General features: G+C 51.6%; 8 protein-coding genes across 8 annotated transcripts; 2 read left to right on the top strand and 6 right to left on the bottom strand.

Moving 5' to 3' along the window:
* Positions 1-101: 101 nt before the first annotated feature.
* PtrM4_039340 (Peptidase-S9 multi-domain protein) lies at positions 102-1,073 on the bottom strand (the record flags this gene model as incomplete). Its single annotated transcript, XM_066104323.1, has 1 exon — positions 102-1,073. One exon carries the CDS (start codon positions 1,071-1,073, stop codon positions 102-104), a length of 972 nt encoding a protein of 323 aa, XP_065958887.1.
* A 53-nt stretch (positions 1,074-1,126) lies between these two features.
* Positions 1,127-8,362, bottom strand: PtrM4_039350 (Polyketide synthase module protein; the record flags this gene model as incomplete). Its single annotated transcript, XM_066104324.1, has 3 exons — positions 1,127-6,976; positions 7,027-7,695; positions 7,745-8,362. 3 exons carry the CDS (start codon positions 8,360-8,362, stop codon positions 1,127-1,129), a joined length of 7,137 nt encoding a protein of 2,378 aa, XP_065958888.1.
* A 708-nt stretch (positions 8,363-9,070) lies between these two features.
* On the top strand, positions 9,071-10,529 carry PtrM4_039360 (CypX, Cytochrome P450; the record flags this gene model as incomplete). Its single annotated transcript, XM_066104325.1, has 3 exons — positions 9,071-10,051; positions 10,127-10,311; positions 10,370-10,529. The coding sequence occupies 3 exons, from the start codon at positions 9,071-9,073 to the stop codon at positions 10,527-10,529; spliced, it is 1,326 nt and encodes a 441-aa protein (XP_065958889.1).
* A 1,061-nt stretch (positions 10,530-11,590) lies between these two features.
* Positions 11,591-11,941, bottom strand: PtrM4_039370 (uncharacterized protein; the record flags this gene model as incomplete). Its single annotated transcript, XM_066104326.1, has 1 exon — positions 11,591-11,941. One exon carries the CDS (start codon positions 11,939-11,941, stop codon positions 11,591-11,593), a length of 351 nt encoding a protein of 116 aa, XP_065958890.1.
* Positions 11,942-12,267: 326 nt separating this feature from the next.
* On the bottom strand, positions 12,268-12,994 carry PtrM4_039380 (uncharacterized protein; the record flags this gene model as incomplete). The annotated part of the gene is made up of 2 exons (XM_066104327.1): positions 12,268-12,274; positions 12,363-12,994. 2 exons carry the CDS (start codon positions 12,992-12,994, stop codon positions 12,268-12,270), a joined length of 639 nt encoding a protein of 212 aa, XP_065958891.1.
* A 614-nt stretch (positions 12,995-13,608) lies between these two features.
* On the bottom strand, positions 13,609-13,932 carry PtrM4_039390 (uncharacterized protein; the record flags this gene model as incomplete). The annotated part of the gene is made up of 1 exon (XM_001937714.1): positions 13,609-13,932. One exon carries the CDS (start codon positions 13,930-13,932, stop codon positions 13,609-13,611), a length of 324 nt encoding a protein of 107 aa, XP_001937749.1.
* Positions 13,933-14,724: 792 nt separating this feature from the next.
* PtrM4_039400 (Dimer-Tnp-hAT multi-domain protein) lies at positions 14,725-17,403 on the bottom strand (the record flags this gene model as incomplete). The annotated part of the gene is made up of 1 exon (XM_066104328.1): positions 14,725-17,403. The coding sequence occupies one exon, from the start codon at positions 17,401-17,403 to the stop codon at positions 14,725-14,727; it is 2,679 nt and encodes an 892-aa protein (XP_065958892.1).
* Positions 17,404-19,084: 1,681 nt separating this feature from the next.
* Positions 19,085-20,329, top strand: PtrM4_039410 (uncharacterized protein; the record flags this gene model as incomplete). The annotated part of the gene is made up of 3 exons (XM_066104329.1): positions 19,085-19,276; positions 19,712-19,887; positions 20,041-20,329. 3 exons carry the CDS (start codon positions 19,085-19,087, stop codon positions 20,327-20,329), a joined length of 657 nt encoding a protein of 218 aa, XP_065958893.1.
* Between the last annotated feature and the right edge of the window lie 587 nt (positions 20,330-20,916).

Genomic DNA, 20,916 nt, shown 5'->3' on the forward strand with positions numbered 1-20,916 from the left:
AGACATGACAGGATGTAAAATTAGAAATACAGTAGAACAAAATCTATCTCCAACGCCGCAGAAAAACCCAAAAAGCCAAACGCCTTGAAATATGATACAACTCAACGTTTCAAATGCTGTAAAAGAAATTCATAACCGGGAGCCACTGTCTCGTCCCAACGCTTGGTATCCGGTTTCAACGCCACGTCATGGATATGCCTAGCTCCCTGTACAGTGAGCAGCTGTCCCTCAACACCAGCTGCACGTAGCGCATCGACGAAAGCAGCGGCGGTGTGGTAGGGGACGATCTCGTCCTTGGTTCCATGGATGATAAAGGTCGGGACTGTGTAATTGCCGCGACGTAGCTGTGCGAGCGGACTGATGGCTGCGACGCGTTCAGCATCCGGAGCGCGAAGCCATGTGCCAATATCATCTCCTTCATCTTCAGAGTCATTGTCTGAGCTATCAGAGTCTTCCGAGTCTTCTTCGAAACTGTCTTGTTCGTTGCTGGCTCTAGGCAGACCGTTCAGGAGAAGGGGAAGACCGTTACCCTCCTTGAAGAGCGACAGCACGAGTTCAGAGCGTGGGTCGCCGGGGCGAACCCAACCCATGCCAGTATTGTCAGTGCCGTTGCCATCGTATTGAGTGAGTGGCTTCTTGGGCAGGGCGTTGATGATATTCTTCATCTTCATGGTCCTCTCTGGGTACTCCTCCGCTCTACGCGCATCTAAATCCCCTGACTCAAAGTCCGTGGGGCCATAGAAGCTTAGAATGGCAAGTGGAGGTTTCATGCCAGCGGACTTGGTTGTCCAAGCAGTTGTCATGGCAAGCTGACCTCCGGACGACCAGCCGATGACCACAACCCGCTCCGGATCAACCAAGATGCCCTTGGTCCGTGCCAACTTGGGCAAGGAGGTCGTGATCCACTTGTACGCATCCAGGGTGTCGGCGATAGGACCGTCGATGAGGTTAACTTCCGGGCAGAGACGGTAGTCAATGCTCACTGGAAGGAGGCCATTCTGAAGGAGAAAGCTGGTCTGCGCGGGGCGTATTGCCTTGCGGGAAAGCGTCATATGCCCACCACCATGAATCATGAGAGCTAACGGGAAATGTCAGTGGCTTAGTCCTCAGCTGTGTAGCGTGGCTATCAGAGAGACCCACCGATGGGCATGGCGCTGGCGAGCGGCTGCTTTGGAAAGAAAACGTCTGCATGAATGTCCACGCCATCAGCCGTCTTGTAGACTACAGTCTCCATTACGGGTCGTAGGGGCGTGCGGTGCGGCGCTTGTATGTCTCTTCGCATGCTGGCAATGAGCAGTCTCTGTATGCTTAGATCTGCGTTGGGGCCTTGAGAATACGATGCGACGGCAAATCCAGCATCCTTGAAGCATCGCATCCAAGCATCAGCGGGTTGGAGAGGGTAGCTGCCATCCTTGTCGGACCACCAACTGTCAAGCAGGCCGTAGGTGATGTCGTACCAGTCTACGATCTCTGTGACTTCTGAAAGTACGAGAAAGCCGGACGGGTGAAGCAATTGCTTTAGACGATTGAGTGTAGACATGCGGTCCTGAGTAGCGTGAACGCAATTGGTGCCGATGATGATGTCAAAAGGTCCTGTAGCAGAGAGGGCGTTTGAAGGCGTATGTTCCATGTTCCATGTTTGAAACTGCAGCCATGGATACTGATTAGCGAAAACCTTAAGTGCACGGCTGACGAGTGTGGGTGAGATGTCAGTGAAAGTGTAGGAAACGGATCGACCCAAGCGGTCAAGTCGTTGCACGAGCTTCCTTGTTGTTCCACCAAAGCCAGCCCCAACCTCGAGGATGTTGATGGGGTTGTTGATATTGGACCTAGAGACAGTATCGACGATGGTGTCTACAAGCATCTCTGTAGCCGTGGCAAGCATGGGAGAGTTGAGATAGAAATCCTCCATGATAGCCTGTGCCTCCTGTGTCTTGAACATGAGAGCAATTGGATCCTGCTTTCCGGCAAGACATTGACCAAGCTGGGATCCAGTCAAGTTCATCAAGGCGAATTCGCAGCGATATGCGGGGAAGTCCTTCTGCATGTTCAGGAGAAGCTCGGCCGAAGTACTCTGCGGGCACTTGGCGGATCCCCTCACGCGATATGACATGCTGATTGTGTTCACCAGTCCATGCTTTGCCAAAATGACCCAAACCCTTTGCATGAGCCGATCGTAAGCATGCTTGCTTCGATAAGCCAGAGGTGGCAACGGGGCCCCCTCACTCAGACCTTTCAGGTCAATGCCGAGTTCCGCAATAGCTTCGACAATATAAGCCAACATGAGCTCGTCTTGTCGGGGAGCTACCATAGTTCCAAAGTCTTGAAATCCACATCTCCTTGCCTTGGTAGTGTAGTCATTCTCATTGGACACAAGAGAGTCGAATGGACTTCCCATATCGGCCGGGATTGGTGGAGGCTTGATGTCTGGGATTTTGGGTGGTAGGGTCGGACTAGCGGCCGTCTTGTTAGGGGTTGGAGAAAGACTGACGGGCCCAGTAGTACCTCCACAGCTTTTGACCGTTTCGGATATGGACAGATCTAGTAGATCATCATCTAGCTGAACGTCAAAAGCATCCTCGAGCTCACTCTTCAGCTCTACCGCTGCCAATGAGTCAACACCGAGGTCGCGAAGTAATTCACCATCGCCCATAGCCTCGAAAGGGGCACCGCATGCGTCGGATATGATCTGGAGAACGCGCTGGTGGGTCACGTTTGCATTGCCTTGTGGAGCGGCCGGCGTGGAATTGGCATGCGCCGAGCTAGGCGTCGATGTCTGGATCAGTGTGGCTGCCGAGGGTTCTACGCTCGCCTCTCCGATGCCTAGGTAGCTGCAAATCTCAGCGATGGTGCAGTCGAGATGCACGTCACTTTCGTCTATATGGACAGAAAATGCATTCTCGAGATCGCTGCTCAGCTCTACCGACGCCAAAGAGTCAACACCAAGATCACGGAGAGTGTGTGAGTCTTTGATATCCGATATGGGGGCGCCACAAGCATCTGAAACGATTTGAACGAGGCGTTTTCGACCGCCGTTGCTTGCAGGCACCGGCATAACTGGAGGTATCTGAGCAATATTGGCTTTGGTCAACTTGGTCTTAGTCTGTGGCTTGGGAATGGAAGTCAGACAGAGCTTAGACAAGGTATTGAGGTCGCTTGATAGAAGATCCATCGACTCAATTTCTTTGCCAAACTGCGAGCGTAGATCCTCAGCGAACTCAACAGCGGCAAGAGAGTCGACACCCAAGTCCGCCATAGTGGACTGGGTAGCAATAGCATCAACTGATACGCCGGTGTACATGGCAATCATCTTACGAAGGCCGCTGTCATCTAGCTCGCCAGGCGGGGTAGCGATCCCGTCTTCACTATCAGAAGAACTGTCTGCTTGATGATCGTCTGCAGCTTCCAACTCGGGCACAGCGCCGCGGCTTGGAACTGCAGGCGCAGCAAGACGTTTGGGTGCAGTTTCCTTCTTGGCAGCAGGCGTCGAGTTTGCCGTGTCGAGGAGCTTCTCAAGCGTTGCAATGGGCAGTCGGGTGAAGGCAACATCCATAACATTCAGAGCCATAGTGCCGTTCTTGGTCATAACGAAGACATCACCCGTGGCTGTTGTCTCGCTCGTGGATCGGAACACAGCGTAGACAGTCCAGGAATCGGCGGCAGTGAAATCGCAGGCGTTGGACAACGTGGCGCTTTCTACGCCAGTAGCAACGAAGACATGATTGGGAATGCAAGCGTCACTGCTGTTAATGAGAAGACCAACAACCTGAATGAAGGTGTCTATGGAGACGGTGTCACAAAGCGCAATGGCAGAGCTGTCATCGGCAGCAACGTGAGGGGTTGGGACTTTGATGCTGGCAACGGCTCGAGTGCCGTCCATGGTGATGGACTGAATACCGCGCATAAGGGGCGCGTAGGTGACAACCTGGGAGAACAGGCCATAGGCGCGCTTGGACATGAGCGTTTCAGTTCCGTCTTTGTTACTGACATCTTCAACGCACTCAGTGACGAGGTGTTTAAATGTCTGCAGCTGTGGAGGACTACCGAGTCGGACCTTGCCTCTGCCGTGAGTAGAGAAACGGGGAGTCGCGGACGACTTGGGCGCACTGCGCAATTGAAAAATCCACAGGCCAGACTGACCAGCCTCACTCAGTACCACTTCTACATGACGACTCAGGTCGACGCCCAGAGGATGTTCAAAGGTGAGATTCTCGAAAGACAAAGCGCAAGCCTTGTCGAAACGAGAGCCAAGATGGCATTGCAGAGCCATGACGGCGCACTCCATGTACATGGAGGCGGGACATAATGGACGACCACGTACTGCATGGCCGCTGACGATGTCGCCAAAGCGCTTGGTGTCGATGTTGACGGTGAAGGTCAGGGAGCCCGGCTGCTGCTGAGTGACGAGCAACGACCGGGGCGGGTCTGGCTGGACTGTGGCTTTTGCGTCTGTGTTGGCGCGAGCCTCGAGAGCCCGATCGACGTTGACGACCCAGGCAGAGGTGCGGACGAACTCGTAGGGCGGTAGGTAGACATGACTAAGCCCTGACTCAGCTGGCCCGCCAAGAGACGGCCAGAAGGAGACATCCAGTCCCTCACGCCAGAGCGATGTCGTCACATCCGGCAACACCTGGGCAGCATCCTTTGCACCCGCAAACCGCATTCCAAGGAAAATATGCTCTGCTGGCTGCGATACAGCGCGCTTGACCATGGGTATGATGGGCGCATCGGTGCCGGCCTCAAGCCATACGCAGCGGGGGCCTAGGCGTGCCTCGATGCGACGGATGGCGTCGACAAAATAGACGGGCTCGCGTGTATGCTGGGCAATTCGCGACGGTCCTATGCTCTGTTTTGCTTTTTCATCCGATACGCACATCTCAAGCGCCATCTTTGGCTCGCTGAAGGCGAGAGATGCTGCCACCGTCGAGAGCTCATCCAATAGCGGCTCAGTGAACTTGGAATGGAAACCATGCGACACATCGACGCGTTGGCTGCGCACGCTGGCGAACTGCGCATCGCTAGCAAGCAGTGTCTCAGCGCGCTCCACGGCAGCAGCAGAGCCCACAACAACTTGGCTTGCAACGGCGTTGTAGCACGCCACCTCGAGTTCGCTGCCACCCACCTTTCGGATCACTTGCTCGACGACATCTCGGCCTGCATGGATGGCGAGCATAGTACCTCTCTCCTGACCCCACTTGGTTGCCATGAGTTTTGCGCGTGCCGCAACGATCTTCAACCCACTGCGTAGGCTGAGAGCGCCGGAGAAGGCGAGGGCTGTGAGCTCGCCAAAGCTGTGTCCGATCACAGCCCCAACACGCACTCCAGCGTCTGTCCAGCATTTCGCGGACGCATACTGCACTGCAAATGTCGCTGTCTGTAGTACGACCACGTCCGCGAGTGGCTCAGAAGAGAAGACGGCGGGCAGGATGCTCGAGTAGCCCATGTCGACGAGGATGCTGTTGCACTCCTGCATATAAGCTCGAAGTCTGGGACTGCTCTCATAGAGCCCCCTATCGAGCCCCACTGTCTGCTTACTTTGTCCACCGAAGGCCAGCACGACGGGGCGTGTCGTGTTGACGACATCAATCATGCTTGCTTCGAGCTGACGACTTGTCAGAACTCTGCGGAGGCTGCTCAAGTCAGACACTGTCGCCACAAGTTGGAAGCGGTGACGCTGTTTCCGCTCCGCGAGTGTGAAGCTCAGGTCGCCGAGCGACAGATTGGGGGTTTTGCCTAGGTGGTCATCCAGGGCGTGACAGTATCGTGACAAAGAGTCTTTATTGGCCGCACTGATGACAATAGGCCAAGCCGATGCTTTGGCTGTTGACGCACCGTCTGCAAGTGGACCAAGAATGCCTCGCTTCATTTCTACGCAGAGGAGCGCAGAATTGCTGCCGGCTGCACCGTAGCTGTTGACACATGCGGCACGTAGAGGCGCATCCCAGTCCTCTACCTGTTTCGCGACGGCCATCTTGTCAGGCGCCAAAGCAGGAATCTTGGGGTTGAGACTCTTGAAACTAGCAAGAGGAGGTATCCGCTGCTTCTGCAACATGGCAAGCACCTTGAGCAGTGATGCCACGCCAGCTGCTGTCTCACAGTGTCCGATATTGCCTTTGAGAGATCCAACATTCAGGTTTCCCTGTCGGTCACCGCTGCAAAACACCTCGCGCACCGAAGCTATCTCTAGCGGGTCGCCTGCCTGCGTGCCAGTCCCGTGGCACTCGACGTACGACACTTGTTCCGCCTTCATGCCTGCTTGCTTGAGAATACGTCTGTAAAGTGTCATCTGAGCCGGCGAGTGAGGCACAGTGATCGACGCTGAGAGTCCGCCCTGATTTGTTGCTACGCCGGGAATGACACCGAGGATGTGGTCGCCATCGGCACGCGCATGCCGCAGCGACTTGAGCACAACGAGTCCCGCGCCGTCAGCGCGGCAGTACCCGTCGGCGTTCTTGTCGAAAGGTTTGCACTGACCAGTTGGACTAAGGAAACCAGCCTTGCCCAAATCCATGTAGTTGTTGATGCCAGACATGATGTTGACACCCCCTGCTAGCGCCATGGAACACTCACCACTCATGATTGCCCGGCATGCGCGGTTGATGGCTACAAGCGAAGCCGAGCATGCGGTATCGATGACTTCCGCTGGCCCACTCCAGCCAAAGTAGTAACTGATCTTGCCGCAGAGGAAGGCCCGAATAGTGCCAGTCGAAGTGTATGCCGTGGGGGCATGCGCCGAAGTGTTGTCGAGATATTCGTTGAAAGAAGCACCAATGAAACAACCTATGTTGTCACCGTTATCACGCTTGTGCGTTCGCAGGTAGCCGCTGGAGTCCATGGCTTGGTACGCAAGTTCCAGTAGGATGCGCTGCTGTGGATCCATGTAGGCCGCCTCCTTGGGGTTCGTGCGGAAAAAAGTGTGGTCAAATCCATCAACCCCATCCACAAAGTTTCCAAAGAACTTCCGCCGACTGGTGAACTATTGACTTGTCAGTACAGCAAAGATGAACTAGACATTGTTTAGCTGACCTTCTGATCCTGCGAGGCTCTGAAGCTGGCATGCAGCGGGATACGATCCGGTCGAATTTCCTCTGCTTTGGAGACCCCTCCTGCCATGAGATCCCAGAGCTCTTCCAGGTTGTTGGCACCGGGCAATCGACACGCAGCACCGACAATTGCAATGGCGTCTTCCGGAAACGTATACTCCCTAAGCTCTGCTTCCCGAATGGTGCGATGGATGTCGATCTTGGAAACTTTGAGTCTCGCCTGATGAAACGGCATCAATGGTACACAATCGCCAATGCCGAACATGGCGAACGTGTGTGCTTGGACGCCCGTAGACTTGAGTGCGGATGCAAGCTCGTTGAGGAGCGTCCACCACTCACATCGGGATGCTAGTATAGTGAGTACGGCTTCGTGTGTAAGGGAGCAGTCCTGTAACTGCCGGCCATTGATGTTGGAGTATACAGGAACTTGGAGGTCTTCACAGCCCGGCAATGTAAGACTTTCCAGTCCGTCACACAACTCACACAGCTCTCTTGCTAGCTCGGCATTTTCTGGGTTGTGTACCTTCCCCCTCAGATGCATGCCTTGCGCCTGCAATCCAAGCTCTCGTGCGTATGCAGTAACCTTCTCGAGGGTGGGAACGGGACCGACGATACTTATGGTCTTAGGGTCTGTGACCGCAGAAACATACGCCTAACTCAAGTTAACCAAGTGGCATCATAATGTACGAAAAGATGCTTACCCCAGCAAACTTTCTCGCTATATCTTCGCCTTGACCCTCATGTCGAAGACGAAGCACGATCGTTGTTGGGCCAGGCAGATTCTCATCGTCGCCCAATTCTCCGTACGCGCCCACTGCGAGAGCGATACGCATCGCAATCCCCGCCATGCTCACCACTTCTTCCTCGTCCTTGGCACATGCAACAGCAATAGCCGGTAGCAGTCCACCGCAATATCCCTGTGCGCCTCCTGTCTTGAGTCCGTGCAGAAACTCGGCATGTGTCAAGCCCGCAAGTCGCAGATATTGGAAATACTGACATGTCTGGATGACTACCAATAGCGGTAGTGAAAGAATTCCAGACATGGCATTCGCTACAGGTTTTGAAGCACCCGTTTCTACCCAGTTGTGCAGCGCCCGAAGATACTTGGGGCCCTGATGCAGAGCAGCGATGTCGGGTCTGCGGGCAGCGAGGATATTCCATGTTTCGTCAAGTCGTTGAACAGCATCTGCTAGCTTGCGCAGTTGGGAATGGTTTACAAAGAATGTGCGTAGTTGGTCAAGATATGCCTCATCTGGCGCTTTGCTTTGTGGGCAAAATATGGCGACCGATGCCGCTTGTGTAGGTTTTAAGAACGACATGGTATGGTGTGGTTTGGCAAGTGCAATGTTGAATGTACTGCGAAAGATGAGTGGGATTGGACGTTGTTCAAGACGAGGCTGACTCTTTAACGAGATATCAGAGGTTGTGAGTTGTATTCGGAGCCTTCGGTATTCACTTCCTCGAACACTGGGGCCTAGGAGCCGATGGGTAGTTCGGGGAGTTAATCTCTTCTCATTCCAGGTTACGGTAATGGGCCTGCTAGACGTATCAGGAAGAATATGGTATTGCCTACCCACCTACTCCACCAGCCCGGGTTGAGCTGGTCGGTCGAGTACATCTCGGTAACATTTGAATCGGGGATATATCTCATGCTCGGTCACTACTCAACAAATAGATTCACCACGATACATGAGTCTAATGGTAGATAAGAGTAGATGGCAACTGGACGCCTCGCCATTTCCATTGTGTAATGCCATGGATGCATTCACAAAGTTATCGTTTTCGGCGCCGCCGCTCGGCCAGGTAGTAACAACAGGCGCAATATTGGCAGTGGTAGTATGTATTCCAAACACAGCCAGATTTTTTTATGAGTATTTCAAGCTCACGCTGCGACAAAGTACTACATCACTACCGCCATCTACTGCGTTTATTTTCACCCGCTTTCCAAGTTTCCAGGGCCCAAGTTTGCGGCCTTTTCTCGTCTCCCGTTTGCTATTTCAGCCGTTCGCGGTCAACAATACAAATGGATGGACAGGTTACATGAGCGCTATGGCAATGTTGTCCGCGTGGGCCCAGATGAACTGACAACTATCTCATCTGGAGCGTGGAGGGACTTGTACCTTCAACGACCACAGCTACCAAAGGACCCACATCCACAAACGCCGCCATTGAACGGCGCTGACTCGCTCTTCACGGCTAACGGCAGCACACATCAGCGTATGCGGAGGACACTCCTGAACGGATTCAACGACCGAGCTTTGCGGGCGCAATCTCCCATCATTGAATCACATACAGACCTGTTTATACAGCGATTGCGGCTCGAGGCAGCCAAGAGCGCAGACGGCATTGTCGATCTAGCCAAGTTCTATGGCTATGCAGCCCTCGACATCATTTCAGACCTGACATATGGCGAAAGCTTCCACGGACTTGAGGGCGACAACGAGCATAACTGGATCATGGGATTCTTCCTTGGCGCAAAGTTCGGCGCAGTGCGCAACCACCTCAGCTATTTTTACCCACTTGACCGAATCTTTGGTTTCCTGTTTTTGAAGCTCACTGCCAAGATCCGAGCGCGCAACTGGAAGTATACAGCCGACCTGGTGACGAAGCGCCTGGAAATGGGTGACCTGGGGTCGACGCGGTCCGATTTCGTCTCGCCAATCATAGGCAATATCAACGACACGAAGGAGAAGGGCATCACCCGCAACGAGCTCAACACTCATTCTCTAGCTGTAACCATTGCTGGCTCTCAATTGCCCACAGTTGCACTGGCCACGGCAACGTATTTGCTGTTGACCCATCCAGTTCAGCTGCAGCGCCTTCTATCTGAGATCCGGTCGTCCTTCCAGAGTGAAGCAGATATCAACATCGCGACAACGGCTGACCTGCCGTATTTAGCGGCCGTTATCGATGAAACGCTGCGAATCCATCACCCCACGCCGATACACTTGCCCCGAATTATTCCCTCGGGGGGATTGCAAGTCGACAATCAATGGATCCCCGGAAACGTGAGTAGACCCTTACCCCCGTTTGCATCCCGGAATCCTTCCAATTGAGACCCAGCGCTAATGCAACACCGAAAGACTGTCATGGGGATTGCTATGCACACCGCACAGACTTCGCCCCGCAATTGGACCGAACCGTTAGCCTTTCATCCAGAGCGTTTCCTGGCACCACGCCACGAATTATACGATGCCCGCTTTGACCATGACGATAAAGAGGCATTCAAACCCTTCTCCATTGGCACGCGTAATTGCATAGGCGGAAAGTCAGTGACCCCAAAATCCACTCCTATGCCACGTGCATGCATTTCTAACGCGGAACAGAGTCTTTCTTGCAGAAGCACGTATCCTCCTTGCGCGTACGTTATGGAACTTTGATCTCAGCCTTGCACCCGGAACACGGGTCAACTGGATGGATCAAAAGGCCTATCTGGTCTTCGAGCCCAAGCCCCTTTGCGTTAGCCTGGTAGAGAAAGCGCTATGAAGTCAACCACCGCCTCGCCGACCTCCGCTTCGATAAGCCTCATTACGCGATCACATAGTGCAGGATATGTTCCGCTTTTTAGTCTCCTTCCTCTGCCAGCTAGCCCAACAAGACCCATCATACGAACCTTTCCCGTTACTCCCGCAAGGCTTGTCGATGCTTGTCGCAGTAACCCCAGATCTCGGGCCGTTAGGGGGTATTGTGGATCTTCGCACGGGGGAAAAGGGTGGCGAGACCCTGTACTTTGGAAACTACAGCTATCAACATGATGCTTTATTCGGATAGCTCGTAATGCATGCGTACACCTCCGTACAGCCTCGAGAAATAGCACAACATGCAATCTTTTGTCGCACTACAGCCCTATGGGTATTAGGTTCTTTACGCTTATCATCACGTTATGCTCGCGAACCGGGAATGTTCTGATACTAGTTGTCTACTCGGAACATAGCCGAGTCTTAAAATGACAGCAAAGTGACGGCAGCAACGTGAACCCACCTATGGTGGCCTCTCCCCCCATGCATTATCTAAGCATGCAGGTAGTCCCTTAGTCATGTTTCCGCCGTACGCGAAAGCCTCGCTGATGTCTACGTATCAACGGCGGCATAACGTCGGTATCAATGAGTAAGAGGCTCGTTGTCGTGGACTGTCACTGGCGGCACGAACTGTGGTTCTTTCAGTGGGCACTGAGATTACTTGCATGCCTCATATCCGCACTCAGGAAGCTCACATCCGAGATCAACCTCGGAAAGTGGAGTTGATGAGGCGGAAAAGAAGGCGGCTCAATACGAACAGAACTCTTATTTTTTGGGTCTTGGGAGTTCCCGGCAGAAGCTTAGTGCATCCAGACTCAAAGGACGCGAATTTCTCAGTGGATCTGTTGTAAAGCTTTTACGTGGAAGAGTTTGAGAGCGGGTGAGACGTAGCCGCCAGCAGCAAAATATCTCGATATCACAGTCCACTATCAAACAGGACCAGAAGATCACACGTCACTCGCCTAAGAACCACACGGGTCCAGATGTTCCGAGATAAAGTTTATCAATTGCCCACCTAACGCCAAGAAGTTAAGCTTGCAGCATGGAGTACCTTAGTAAGCATTTAATGTAAGCAATGCGATCGCGCATCGACTGCACATCATCGCCGCCCAAATTGCGTTCATCGAGAATGGTCTTGAGCAGCCGTGGGGACACGGTCTTGCGCAAGACGAAACCGCCGCCGCCGGCAACAGCGGCAGCACCCTGCTCTTTGGCCGACATGAAGCCCATGGCGCCACCGATACTACCCTCGTGATCTGAGGAGCAACATATCCGCGCCTCATGCGGTAGCTCCAGTGTCGTTTCAATCTCCGCTAGTAGGTGCACATTCATCTGCAGTAGCAGACGCGCCCGGAGTGGGTCGCCGGCATTGACACACATGCCGCCCACCGAGAGATCGGGAAAGTTGGATGATGCATGTGCTGCTGATGTGGTGTCGATGGGGCCGGATCTACTACTGTTGCCGCTGATGCTACTGTTACTGCTGCTACCACTGCTTAGGCAGCGGAGAAGTGCCCGGTATAGGATATTGTGAAGTTGCACTAGTCGGACATATGGGATGAGAAGTTGGAATGAGGCTGGCATGTCCAATTGCTGGGGTTGTTGTGGATAGGATTGCCCGTCTGACCAGTCGAGTCCGGTTTTGCAGTGTTGTTGTTGATGATGGGTGGTTGTTACAAATGTTCCGTCCAGTGAAAGTAGCCGGTTCAGATACTCGGTTGAGCTGTGGAGCACATCCCGGACTAGATCTGCCATTACGACGCCGTCGCCAGCTTTCTGATATTTGGTCACTTGGGCGTACAGGTCCAGCCCAATCTTCGCCAAGTGCTGCATGCTACTTCGTTGGGTGCCCTCTGAAACGTACGCACTGGCCGCTGGTTCCACATGGGGTTCCGGAGCCTCTCCTTCGAGCGGGACGGTGGCCATGTACGCATCGAAATTGTTGGGAAATGGTAGACTGCTTTGGCTCGAGCATGGAGTGAGAAATTCGAACTCGCTGGCTGTGAGCCCAAGGCCCTGGCTTGTCGTCGTGTCGCTGTGGTGGTCGAAGGGTGTCATGTGGTCGAAGAACACGTTCATGCTCTGCGTATCAAGCATTTGATCTGCATCGTCTATGATGTTGTCGAATTCGAGTGGCTCGCGGGAAGAATCGCATGGCTGTGGTGTTGTTGTCTTATCCGATTGAGACGTTGGACTTTGGGGCATCTGGTTTGCTTGCCGAGATCGAGCTGTCCTTGGTCGTCCCATTGGTTTGGACGCAGCGTACGTACACTGAACGTCTGCTTTCCGGCAACGGTCGCATCTGCTGGTAACAGATGCAAGCGTCGATTTGATACATTTGAGCTTCTGTGTACGGCACCGGATACACGCCACTCTCTTGACGGGGTCCTGTTGCGGAGGAAGGCTCATCGTTTGGAGCGATTCGTTGTCCATTGTCTTTGGTATGATAATGAGTCTAGATAATGAGGTTCCAGTAGAAAGTGTGTAGCCTTTTATGTGGTCAACCTAACGCGTCATGTGCTAACTAGTTTTGGGTAACCTCCGATAACCTATTTAGTAAGGTTGATTCTCGTATCCTAACAATGGGCACGTAATGCCTCTGCTAACACAACTTTGATAGATAAGTTCCCATAATACTATCTCTGTCACAACACTACGCACTACGTGAAACATATGAGCAAACAGAGAATCTTACTAAGATGGAGCGTGGGGCATATTTCTGTAACATTCGTATTTGGTCTTTGAGAGTCTATTCTTCTGGTATCGGTGTGCTGAAACAGGGGGGAATATTGCTGCAAGTCTCATTGCAGACCCTCTAGGTTTTGTCCTCTTATAACATGATACACCAAGTCGGCAGCCCCGCTATATTCTAATAACCAACACCTGAAACCTTAAGCACCCATTTTCCCCCAATCCTTTGTCTCCATAATCTTAACAGTTCTTAACACGATGTAAGAGCTCATTCCCTGTTATACGGGCCAATAGGGCAGTTGCAGGCTGGCTAGAGGTTCTCTTTCGATTGTGAATTTGCCGCGCGATGTAATCATCTAGGGGGCCTTGGGACAGTTGCGGCCGGTGGCATTGTCAATACGACAGCAGTCGGCGGTACAGTTTGCAGTGCTGACGCCCAGTTTATTGCAAAAATCGTCTGCTAGTGTGTCGTCGTTTGTGTTGCAGAGAATGAACGTGTTGAATCCAAGCAAGTCGCCAAGCTGGCGAGCGCAGGCATCCTTCGATGAGAAGCAACAGTTGTTCGCCTTGTTACAGTTGTTGTTGTTATGAATGAAGCCTTGGTCTTGACGGGCGATGACGGGACGGGCGATGGCAGAGCTGGCGAAGATGGCGGCGGCGATCATGGTAGTGAACTGCATATTGGCGATTGAGAAGAGGATAGGGTTTTTCGTTGATGTGATTTGTTGTTGATCTGGTGTGCAGAGTGTAGATGTGGAAGAGTCGAGAGAAGTGTAAAGTGTAAAGTGTACAAGAGTGTGTTCCCATGTTGATGGAGGAGACTGTTAAAGAATCTGTTTATGTTGTTGATGGATTAGATTATTGGCACTTGGTGACTACTTATAACTAGAACTTTAATTTCTTTAGACACATGTCACATGTCTTGGCGCCATAGTGTCAAAGACCATCCGGTGTTTCTAGAACCACAGTAGCCTGTTTTTAGACCTTTTAATTCTGTTTTGAATCAACCTGTCATTTGCGTAGCATTATTTTAGACCTCTTGTTTCTGTTTCGAGTCAACCTGTCATTTGAGCGTATGGCTTTGGTACTAAACTCATGTGTAATGCAGCTCCTTCGACGTCCTCCGCTTTGGTCCACTAAATCCAGCCAGATGAACTATCTTTGGACTCAAAATTAACCCAACTACTGCACGCTAATATCACTGATTTCTCCATGTCCAAAAAACACGAACACTCATTGTTGTCGCAAGGCCAAGCTATCTGTCTACTTGCTCTTAGGTCCGTTATGCATTGCTTCCTGCACGCAGAGAAGTCAACAAACAAAACAACCAACATTTGAGGCGTAGATGTTGATTGACTGGCTCATTTCTTAGGGCTACAGTTTGTTTGTTTGAGTTGATGAGACTGAAGAGCCAATTTTTGGTTGGTTGATTGATTGAATATTGATAGACTTAAGGTTCTGAAGGGACGTTTCTATGACAATTCTGCAGGCGGCTCTTCCCACGTTCCTATCGCAAACTCTTCCGTGAGCTCCTCATCAGTATGCTTTGCTGCTGTTGTCGTGCTTGGTGTTGTAAAACCTGCACGAGTCCACCGTTGCAAGCACACCAAAGCAGCCAGTAACTGCGCGCCAATTTTCCGCCTTTGTGGCTCAATTATATCGCCAGTTCCCGCAAAAACGCGCTCACAATCAGAGCTGGAGGCGGGTATAGTCAACACGTCGATCGCCAATCGTGAAAGATGTGGATACTTCGGCTTCAACGATAACCAGTACTGTACAGCTGTTGGACCCTCCTTGTGTTGATCAGACGTCCACATAGGCTCTTTTAACCAGCTATCGTACTCATCCTCCACCTCCAATGTATGCTCGCCGTCCTCATCTAGTATAGCGTCGATAGCGTCGTCAAAGCTGCTCATGGTAGGTTTTGGCGCAGGGGTTGGTGTTGTGGCAGCAGCGGCAGGCTTGTAGGCAGCCCAAACCCGCAGAAACTTCGCGTGCGCGGTGCTCAATTGTGTAGGTTTGTCGCGCCAGAAGCGCTTAGAGTATGTTTTATATCGTGGATGTAGTGCCGTAGCTGCGTAGTAAATGGGACTTTGGAGGATCTTAGTAAAGTAATTGCTCGCTTTTCGCCTCGCGGCTCGCAGGTTGATCGGGATGTGATCTTCGGGCGCCTCAGATGGCTCGTGGTTGACCGATTCGTATGGCCGAAGGCGTGCATCCAGCTCAGTTATCACACTCTCAAATACTGGGATGACCTCGTAGAGTGCGCCAAAACGGCCACACTTGCCGCGGCCTTGGAGGCGATCTGTAGCAAACTTGAGCGGCTGCAGTATCGCCATGTACTCAGTAATCACCGCCCAGTCAGCCGCCGTAAGGCCGTCTGACCTCATCCACCGCGGCACATCAGGCAGCTTGTTTCCTCTAATAGCTGCCTGTTCGTCAGCCTGTTCAGTCTCGCGAATGTGGTACGTGGCGTATGCGTTGATAGCTTGTTGGAGCTGAACTCCGCGCTTAAAGCAGTCGTAATAGCTGTTCCAACGTGTAACACACGGCTTAATTGGCTCGCGAGTGCCGCCGCTGGCGCCTGTGGGCATGCTGTTAACTGCCTCGCGTTGGCAATCTTCAAAAATACTCCACTGCTTCGGCGTGTTGATGTAGTTGATAATATCAAGATACACGCCAAGCGGTCCTTCTTTCCGCCACTCCTTCATGTAAAAATCCTCCATCTTTGTGTTCTCCAGGGCGTTGTTATACGCGTCAGCATCCCTCCCGAACATAATCGTTTGGCCAACAAGGTTAAGTATGTGGCAAGCGCAGCGGAGGCGGCGATCGGAGGCAGAAAAGTGGTACATCGCGGCGAGTTTGTTAACAGCGGTGTCGTTATTGTAAGCGTTATCGAGCACAAAGTAGCCGAGTTTGCTGCGATTAATGCTGAAGGATTGCAGGATTTTGGTTACAGCGTCAGCTATCGCCTCACCAGTGTGGGCACCCACCAGCTGCGGCAGCGCGATGGGTAGGTCAACTATCGCGCCCTTACTGTTGGCGTAGTGAGCAACTACAGAAAAGAAGCCACGTTTGCCGCCTTTTGTCGTCCACCCATCGAAGCTTATATGTACCTTGCTCTCGGCTTCAGCCAACGCGCGCACCACCTGAGGCCGTAGCCAACTGTACAACCTCATCACGAACGCTGACACGCTGTTATGAGACCTCCATAACGCCGCCTCTGCCTCAGGATTAGCAAGCCTGATCATCTTGCGAAAAGCCGGCGTCTCAAACTCGCGGAGTGGTCTGTTGTTGTCGACCAGCCAGAGCGCAGCTGCCTGCCGAAATTCTTGTACGTCGAAGTTTCCTATAGTCTTGTACGCCTCTAGACTAAATTTGACACCGCTTAGAGCTGCCTGACGAAGTGATTGTTGTCCATGTTTGCGGAGAGGTTTGCTTAGGATTGGACCATCTTTGCTGAGCCGATGACCAGGTTTATCAAGCTGGAGGTGCCCGTTGGCGGCAGTGGTTGACTTCGTTACTCGGTGTACACCATTAGGTAGCTTATGAATATGACAGTACTTGCACACAAAGTACAACTCATCTGGGTGGTGAGTACCCTCCTTCCAGACACGCCAGCCGTGTTGAAAAATCCAGCTTGCCTTGCCTCGTGGAGTGCTCAGCGGCGCGACAAACCCCTTTAATCGCGACCAATCGACGCCCTCAAAGTCGCGAAAATCGACGCTCACAGCGCTATCCTCCTCCACCGAAGCCTCAGTGGCAGCGCTAGAGAAAGCTAAAGGCTGTACAATAGAGTCCTCTGGCTTATCAAACATTAACTGCGACTCCCAGGCTGGCTCATCAGTGAGCCGAGAGGCTTGTGAGGCAGCCAAAATAGGCAGTGGTGATGCCCGCCGAGGGCGCTCCTCGGGTTGTTGTACAGGCTTACATGGCGGTTCAATAGCCCGTGTGGGCGGCTCGATAACTTGTGTAGGCGGCTCTGTAGGCGGATCCGGCGTACTTTCTGGCAGCTCTATCGGCTGGGTTGGCTGGCTGCCGTCACCCAACAGCGCTTTGAGCGTAGGTTTGCGCGTACGTTGTGCTCGCTTGAAGGGAGTATCAGCTTCTTCGGCAGCCTCGGGCTTGCGTTTTGCTGGTATAGAGGGCATGGATAAGGCTAAAAGTAAGCCGGAGCCGCGAGAAAGTAAGGTGTTGTTAAATGTTATAAGCCTGATGTCAGTAGCACTAGGAATAGAACATGTGTGAATCGTGTTGTGTATTGTGCTACAGGAATTGAGATCTATGTCTCTGCCAGCTAGCGTTGTGGGCGCTAAGCCTCGTACGTACTAGCCTGGAGTGAGTGAGAGATGGGATGGAACCTAGGTCATATAACTTACACGCGAGTAGGCTTAGTAAGCAAGATCCAACACTAAGAATTCGTCGTTGAGCAGCTATCCCAGAGGCCTCACCTACAGACTCCGCAACAATCAATCGATTGACATGATTGATTCCTATATAGGTTAAAGAATTACTTCATTAGGCAGCCTTTAACCTAGATAGGAATCAATCATGCCGATCCGATTGATTGTTGCGGAGTCTGCTCACCTAGGTATCCCCCTCCCTCGCTTACTATCAAACAACACCAATCCTATCAACATTTTGTTCTCAAGATTGGTTGATTGATTGACAGAAATACAGTGGCTAACTGTTGGTTAGTTGGTTGGCTCCGAATCAAACAAATCAAACAACAATATTGATGAGATATTGATTACTGACAACCTTGCCTGCACGTGAACATCTCATAGAGAAATTCGAGCAAAGCTAGAATCGATAGTTCAGTAAGGCTAAGCTGTTCAGAGGTTCAGTGGAAGCTCACGCCTGATTTGTTCGTCTCATTGCGAAATCTGAAACGCCACACGAGTTTCAATTTCAAATATGCACTTACGGAGGTAAAGCAGTGAAGCTAATAGCGCTAGTAGGGGTAAGAAAACGATGTTTTATACACCTAAGAAATAAGGATAATATGTCTATAGCAATGAAGTCCCATCTTCTAAGCTTTTAGTCTGGTGGAAAGTTTCAATCTCGGATCGGGTCGAGTTGTAGCTGTAATCGTTGTTTTTCTGATTAACAGCGGGAGTATTGCGTCGCCTCTTGACTTCATTATTACGATGTTACGCATCTTGATGGGAGTGCTCACTTTGGCATCAGCTTAGGCTGGAATAGATGCAGTGGTAGTAGCAGTGGAAGAGGTACCACAAGTCGATCTTAACACATATCTAGGTTTTGGGGTGAGAACTAAGACATGACAACTTATGATTATCCATAACATTACACACGATATCCTGAATCGCGAACGAGTTCGACGTTGCTATATCACGCGTTTTGATGGTGTTCAAAGTCAATGCATCACTACAGTAGCGGGTCAATCAACGCCCCGGGTCAGTCAACGCCCCACCCCAACACCATAACAACAAAACTTCAACGCGGCACAACTCCACCGATATAGATCCGATTCAAGAAGCAATTGAATATATTGAATCGCGCGAGCTAGGAGATGATTTCTCGTACAACAAAGTTGCTGCCCAGTTTGGTGTTGAGCGCAGTACGCTCGCTCGAAGGCACCAGGGTGTGCACGACCAGCGCGGGGTCTCCCATCGATCCCTACACCCAGAACACGAAGCCGAGCTTGTACGATACATCAAAACGCTTACTGAACGACGTTTGCCACCTACAAAAGTAATGATACAGCAGTTTGCTAGCTAGTTAGCTAGCAAACCAGTCTCCGAAAGCTGGGTTTCCCGGTTCCTCCGCCGTCATCCCAACCATCTCATCTCTCGCTCGGGCAAAGCTATGGCCAGGGAGCGGACCAAAGCTGATTCAGGAGCCAAGTACAGCTTGTATTTCAAGCTGTTACATCAAAAGATAGAGGAGTACAACGTCCAGCCAATACATATATTCAATATGGACGAAAAGGGGTTTCAACTTGGCCGGGTTGGTAGAACAAATCGTGTATTCAACAAGAAGCTCTACGAGTCAAAAGGGGTAAGGCAAGCACTTAAAGATGGCTCCACCGAGTGGATGACGGTGATGGCTTGTATTTGTTCGGATGGCGAAGCTTTGAGTCCTACTCTCATCTTCCAGGGAGCCAACGGAGCTGTTTAATCAAGCTGGGTTAATGCTGTACAAGCAGGGGAACACTCAGTATTTACTACGTCATCACCCTCTGGCTAGAGCAACAACGATATTGGGTTGGCTTGGCTCAAGGGGGTGTTTGAGAGAGAAACCAGACGGCATGCTTCAACCGGGTATCGATTACTCATCGTCGACGGCCATAGATCCCACGTAACTATGGAGTTTATTGAGTATTGTAACAACAACAAGATCCTCTTGTTTATATTACCCCCTCACGCTACTCATACGCTTCAACCCCTTAACGTTTGTATGTTTAAACCCCTCTCGAACGCTTACTCAACTCAGTTGGCTAGATACCTTCAGGACAGCCAGGGATTACTCAATTTAACCAAAGGAGACTTCTTCCCGCTCTTCTGGAGGGCTTGGTGTAACGTATTTAAACCTCTACTCATTAAGAGGTCGTTTGAAGCCACTAGTATATACCCAGCCAACCCGGACGTTGTACTCGAGAAGTTTGCCAAGTAAGCTTCGGATTCTAACAGCAGCAACTCAGTACTATCGGGGAGCGATTAGCTTAAGCTCAAGTCAATCGTACGCCGTGAGGTAAAGGATCAGAGCAGTAAGGACGTCAAGAAGCTTTAACGAAGTTTGTGCCACATCTTAGCTCAAAACAGTATACTCCGTGAGGAGGTCAGAGGCCTCAGGCAGTCCCTAGCTATCAAGGAGAGGCGATCAAAGCAGTTCTTCACCCTCCAGCTTAACGAGGACGAGGTTTACCACGGGGGAGCCAAACTGTGGTCGCCCAGGAGTGTACAACGAGCTCGCGATCGTCGGGCATCACAACAACAACAACAGGAGCTTAAAAAGCTTCAAAAAGCCGAGCAAGCTGAGATCAAGAAGGCAGCTCGCGATTGTGAGCTTCAATTCAAAGCTGTAAAGCGTGTTAAGCGGGAGAAGGGTTAGGAGGAGACCAGAAAGCGGAAGGCTGCAGAGAAAGCCGAAAGAGACCTTAAGAAGAGACTCCGCGACGCTCAAAAAGCTATACAATTGCCCCAAAAGGGTAAGCGCAAAGCTTTAAAACCTCATAAGCCAGCTACAAAGCGTCAGAAACGTGTTGGGGGTGGTACAGCTTCTGTGGGAGCCCAGGTAGTTGCACAGCCAGTTCCACCAAAAACCTCTAAAGGGCGGGTAATCCGCCGCCCAAAAAAAGATTTAGACTAGCGCAAAGTCTTCGCAGGCTATTATATAGTATAAATCTACTTTTGCGCAATTTTATCACGTTTTGTTGAGGCGTTACAGCTGCAATACTCATGAAGCTGTTGTGTTGTGGGTGGGGCGTTGACTGACCCGCTACTGTAGTGTCAACGTCCCCCGCACTTCGGCATCTGCGGAGACATCCGGCTTCTTGGGCACTAACATCCGACATATACGATCCGTAAACGCCAGTAGTAGTGCATCGGAGCATGTAGTAAGACCACGTACATCGTGTAAGACGGATGATGATCCGAGGATAGAGCGAGGTGCGATATCGCAGCAACATCGCATCCCTC

The sequence above is a fragment of the Pyrenophora tritici-repentis genome, chromosome 10 (assembly GCF_003171515.1).
Source record: "Pyrenophora tritici-repentis strain M4 chromosome 10, whole genome shotgun sequence".
Taxonomy (NCBI): Eukaryota; Fungi; Ascomycota; class Dothideomycetes; order Pleosporales; family Pleosporaceae; genus Pyrenophora; species Pyrenophora tritici-repentis.